Below are 6,000 nucleotides of genomic sequence, written 5' to 3'. Positions count from 1 at the left end.
TGTGTGTGTGTGTGTGTGTGTGTGTGTGTGTGTGTGTGTGTGTGTGTCTGTGTGTGATGTGTGTTTTGCCTTCCTATGTGTCTTTTTTTTAATGGACAGAGGTGTTCCTTATAAAGTTTTATAGTCAGAATTGTTTTTTCTCTTACTGATCAAAGGCCTGTTTTGTTTTCAGCCCCAAAAACTAAATCAAAGCTTATATTTAAAAAATAAGTGGAACAAATATGTAGTCTACACAAATTTTGACCTCCCTCCTACCATACACACACACACCCTAAATACTATTAGATATACTTGCAAACATCTGAAATTTATGAGGGATAAAGCCTTGGCTTAAGAAGAAATTTAAGTGCCAAGGAAATCTTGGTGCTATCTTGAAAAAGTAGTTCAAGATAAAAGGCTTCTTGTCTAGAGATGAAGAAAAAAATATCTCGTGTGTGTGTGTGTGTGTATACACACACACATATGGTTTCATTTGAGATGTGGCAATAGATGAGGGCATAGAATTAATCTTTGTTGAATTTTGAATGAAAAATTTATATATCCAAATAAGAGCCTGAAGGGTAGGAATTTTAGGACTCTACTCTCTACTGAGTGTTTTTAAACTGGGGTCCATGAACTTTTTAAAAAAAATTTTGATAACTGTATTTCAGTCTCATTGGCTTCCTTTGTAATCCTATACATTTTATTTTGTGTATTTAAAAATATTATGCTGAGAAGGGCCAACTTCCAGAGAGGTCTGTGACATGTAGACCAAAGTTCAGAATCCCTTGTTGTATGTTCACTGATACAGCACATGACCTTGGAGAAGTTACTCTCCCTTTTGCCTCTATTTATAAAACTGGGAAAAGCAGGACTGACCGATCTCACTGTTAATTTAACCAATGCCTGTCATGTACCATAGTATACCATACCTTGAAACAAACAGGAATGTCATGAAAGTAGAAATTGTGAAGTTGTGTAGAAAGTGTTAAGTGTTACCCAGGAATGGGAATGTTCAGGTGGGGCTTCTCTGTGACCCCCTGAATTAGGAAGATTTCTGTTCAACTTTTGAACTTGCCCTTGCAGGCCAACAGATGACAGCAACCAGCCCCCAGGCAGAGGAGTTCTCTCTATGCATGGACTCACGTTTGGTGTCATCAGAGTGGATTCCGAGGAAAAGCTCTCAGTTCTGACTGTGCAGGATGTAGGCTTGGTGATGCCTGGAGGTAAGGACTAGCAGCAGCTCTGTGTTCTGGAAAATAAGCAGCATGAGATTTTTTTTTCAACTCTGGAAAATGTGTTAATAGAAATACCAGTGCTGTGTAACTAGAGGAACAGGGATCCAGAGTATTTCTTTTCGTTTTCTTTAGCTGATTAAGAAATGCTATCCTTGAGCATTTTAGCGTGTTCCTTATTTTGGCTAATCCTTCTTTCTCCTTTCCCTTTTTATCCCCACACTTACCCTGATGTAGCATAGCAGTATGGAAATAGCGGTTGGTCAGGGAAGGTGTGTTTTAATCCTGACTCTGCCATTGACCTATGTGACCTTAGGTCAATCATTTAAGCTCTCTTGGCTTCCATTTTCTTATTTGTAAAGATGATGGGGTTGGACTGTCTGTCTGGTATGTGACGTTGCATCCATTTAAAAACCCTATGATTCCTAAATTCCTAGATTGACTGTTCCATTTTCACCTTTGACAGTTTTGTTTATTCCTTTGAATACACTGGATATATGTCCTTTCAACTTTGGATCATGGGTCTAGAAATCAAAGGGGATTTTGAGATCATCTAGTCATACGTATTCCCTGATATCACAATAATAACAACAATGATGATAGCTAATGTTAACATAGCACTTTAAGGTTTGCAAAGCGCTTTTACAAATATTATTTCTTTATGCTTATCCTCATAACAGTCCTGGAAGGTGGGAGCTATTATTATTTCCATTTCACAGATAGACAAACCAAGCAGATTGAGGTTAAATCAGCACTTGCCCAGGGTAAGTGTCCAAGGTGGGATTTGAACTTTTAAGCCTTCCTGATCCCAGGTCCAGTGTTCTGTGTACTATGGCGCCACCTAGCTGCCAAGTGCTTTAAACATCTCTCGTATGATGGGTCCAATGCCCCTGGGGGATGGGTGCTATTATTATCCCCATTTTACAGTTGTGGAATCTGAGGCAAACACAGGTTGAATGACTTGCCCAGAGTCATACAACTGTTAAGTATCTGAGACTGGATGTGAATGACGGTCCTCTAACTCTGGAGCTAGTGCTTTTTCCAGAGCACCATCTTGGCTTCCTTTTGTGGAGGCACAGCACCTTCAGCCTTGGTGGCAACCTTTTTAGTCATTTTATGAGAGTCTTACCCAGGAATTGGAACAGGATCACTGCTATGTGCATTATCCAGACCAAAATAAAGCCAGTTTAATGTATTTGACTACATGTGTAACTGTAATTCATGGTACAAAGTATGATTTCTCAGGAGAGAGGGTAGTAGGCAACATATTTGGAGTCAAAGAACCTGGGTTCAAGTCTCAGGTCTTCAGTTTATTATCTGTATATCCAAATATGATCTTCTAAAGCATATGTCGTAGGGCCATAGATTTAGAGTCAGAAGGAACCTAGAATGAAGGGATATATTAAGAGGAATCTAGAGATGAAGTCGACTGTAAATGAAAAGCTTGGTCTGGATGATCTTTGGGGTCCCTTTCATCTATAAATCCTGTGAGCCTGTGACCTGTGGGTACCATTCTGTGCTTATGAATTTCTCTGCCATAGTCAGGTCTTCCCATTGGCCTTCATTTTACCCCTTTCAGGCACAAAGGGAAGTGAGTCACCCATCAGATTCTTCCTCCTGTGCTCCCACACATCACGTAGTTACCTGATCTCTTGGTGAAATCTTTACCCATTGTTGAAATTTTGCTTTCATTTATCCTTGGCTTTGTTATCTCCCTGACATTGGCCTACTCTGCTTTCCAGTGCGAGAGAGGCATCTTTTTTCAAGTTCTGTGTCATAGGGTTGGCTCTAATAATGAACTCCAACACTAGAATTCCCCAAATTGTCACCCAAACTGATCAAGTCCTGGTATGAGTCCAGCTCCTTGTCAGGGACTGGATTAAATGGGATGGAACACTCTCTTCTGGTCCCTAGTCACATTTGTGGTCTGCATTTAGACAAGATGGATACCTTAGTGAATGTATCAAGATGCAGCATGCAAGAAAAACTTGGGAACTCTATCTGTGGAGTGATTAAATAGAAGCCTAGACTTCTCTTTGGAAACGGTTACACATGTGAAAGAAAATTTATGTCGACAAAACAGCCTGCTAACACCTTTGCTACATCTCTAAACTTAATAAAAATTTAAGATCAAAGTTTAAGATTTTCATTAGGCATTTGAAGCTTGAATATGGTTGTGGCTTGTTAGCTGTTAGTGTTGAAAAGATTTTAATGGACCGGTGTGCCTGTATACATTTGTTGATTTCCAGGAATATAGCTGTTCTCCTTCAAACAACTGCCATATTACATTTTATTTTATTGGGGCACAGGGCATGGCGACACCGTATATGTTTATATCCTGGGTTTATCCTGAATATCTCAGTCTTACCCACACATGATAGAGCATCACTGTTTGTTTTAGATAAATTTCAATATTAAAATTGGAGAAATTTTAATTATTTGTCTCTGCCACAACTTTTTTTGCTGGAATACACAAAATCATCGCTCCTCTCTTGGGGAAACAAATGCCGGGCTCTTTGTTATTCTGTTGATTCTATGCCAGGCTCTCTTTTCCATTCTGGGGTGTACATTCTTTTGTGATGTCCTTTGTACTTTCTTGTTTCACTTTTAGCTATCATGTGTGCAGTGAAGCCAGATGGAATTCCTCAGCTGTGCAGAACAGATGAGATTGGAGAACTCTGTGTGTGTGCAATTGCTACGGGTACATCATATTATGGCCTTTCAGGCATGACCAAGAACACTTTTGAGGTAGGCTGGATGGAAATGTCACCAAACAACCCTGCCTGGGGGTCACTTTTGAAGCTTCACCTCATGGTAGCTATTTTTAGATCTCACGTGGTGAGTGAATAGGGTAAAATTATGATTTTTCTTTAAGGAAACTGATAGACATTTTTGTTAAAGTGAACTCGGGGAGTTCTATGATAACTGCTGACTTTCTGCATCACTCCAGTTTGGTGGCTAGTTTCAAGAACAGAGGGCTTTTTTTTCTGGCACTCATTAGTCTGCTGGTCAGAAGACACTTATATGCTTGTGTTCATATGGCATTTTGGAAAGTACTATACAAAATGGCAACCAGACTGTAAGCTCTTTGAGGGCTGGAGATATCAGTTATATATCTTTGTATTCGCGAAAGCATGTAGCACACTGCTGGCCCGTAGTAAGTACCAAAAAAATATTGAGTGAATGAATGAATGTCCAACAGACCACAGACCTCAGAGGACCTGGGTTTAAAATCCTGGCTCTGTCAATTACTACTTGTGTGGCACTGGTCAAGTCACATGACATCTCTGGGCCTCAGTTCTTGCTCTGTAAAATGCGGGGTTTGGATTGTGACCTCTGAAATCCTCCCCAGCTCTAAATCTGTGCTCCTAGGATTCTTCCCTAAAGGGGCTTTCTATCTAATACTTAATTTGGATAAGCCAACAGAACATAGAAACATCTAACATATGTGAATTGTTGTGTAAACATTATGATCCAGAATATGAATGAATGTGTATTGTGGGATAGCGAGCAGAGGGGAATTAAGGGGAGCTTAGTGTTGAAGTAGAATGAGCTTGGGGTAAACAGGATGGACTGTTGCTGTCTGTGGCCATGTTTTACCCCTCTACTCGACTGTAAACTCCCTGAAGGAACAGAGCCAATGTCTTATCTCAACTTTATTTCTTCTTCCAGTGCCTAATATAGGCTTTGGATATAATAAACACTTAGTACATAATTGATGGTTAAATGAATGAGCATCTTATCTCTATCTTTCCCATTAGCTAAATGGTCAGTAATCTTATGGCACCTCAGTGTTTTCCTCTATTTTATCATGGGATGGGCAGAAAAGCACATTTACCAATCTATGGTTCTGACATCATAGCATAATGGAATACTATTTTTTTTAAAAGCTAACATTGGTATAGTGCTACAAAGCACTTTGCAAATATGATCTCATTTTATTCACACAATAATCCTGAGAGTTTTTGGTGCTATTTGAGTTAATGGGTTTGAAATTATCAACCCCCTTTTACAGATAAAGAAACTGAGACAAACAGAAGTTAGTGACTTGCCTAGAGTCACACAGCTTATTAAGTATCTGACGCTGGATTTTAACCCAGGTCTTCCTAACTTCCAGGCCTGGAACTCTATCCACTGCACCACTGAGCATTTTACCAAGTGATTTATAAAATAGGTAGTTTGTTTGATAAACTGATAAAGATGAAAACAAAAGGCTTGGTTTCGTTGAGCAATAAAGGCAGCCAGAATCTGAGCAGTAGTAGTTTAACAAGTCAACACCCACTTTCTCTTAGAGGGTTAGCTTTGTGAGAATAGGGCCCATATTTTCCCTGCTTTTCATAGAGTTCCCTGTGATACTATCCTGGGTATGCCAATTTTTTGGAATTATAATCTTCATAATTTTTTTGAATCTGTATTCAGTCTTTAAAAATATACTCTGACTCCAGACCTACGTGTGCCTAAGTAAAACATATGTGTCCTTCCATACATGATTCATTTATCCATTAGCTAAGAAAATACATTTATACTTTCATTCACTTCTCTTACATTTCTCTTTTTTATTGTAGGAAGTAATAAGAGAAAGTAACATCTTCATGAATGGTATCAAATATTTTCATAGCTAAAACATGAGTTCTGATTTTACATATATATTCACTTTCATATCCGTGATTTTTAAATACATTTTATTGACTTTTTTGTTTTTAGATCACTTACATTTCTCAGTGTATCCCTTTTTCTTCCCCCTCCCAGATATTTATCCCTTAAAATAAAGAATAAAAAGAGAGGT

The 6,000-nt window shown here is 38.7% G+C and overlaps 1 protein-coding gene across 4 annotated transcripts in view; it reads left to right on the top strand.

Moving 5' to 3' along the window:
• DIP2C (disco interacting protein 2 homolog C) overlaps positions 1-6,000 on the top strand; it is a 589,927-nt gene that overhangs the window by 466,994 nt on the left and 116,933 nt on the right. For all 4 annotated transcript variants that reach the window (XM_027841054.1, XM_027841052.1, XM_027841051.1 and 1 more), the window contains 2 exons: positions 1,066-1,205; positions 3,826-3,962. In XM_027841054.1, coding sequence (XP_027696855.1) covers positions 1,066-1,205; positions 3,826-3,962 — 277 coding nt within the window. The remainder of the gene's footprint in view (positions 1-1,065; positions 1,206-3,825; positions 3,963-6,000) is intronic.

This window comes from Vombatus ursinus, unplaced genomic scaffold (assembly GCF_900497805.2).
Source record: "Vombatus ursinus unplaced genomic scaffold, bare-nosed wombat genome assembly UNPS02014852.1, whole genome shotgun sequence".
Lineage (NCBI taxonomy): Eukaryota > Metazoa > Chordata > Mammalia > Diprotodontia > Vombatidae > Vombatus > Vombatus ursinus.
The sequence above is the reverse complement of the archived record's forward strand: the minus strand, read 5'-3'. Positions and strand labels throughout refer to the sequence as shown.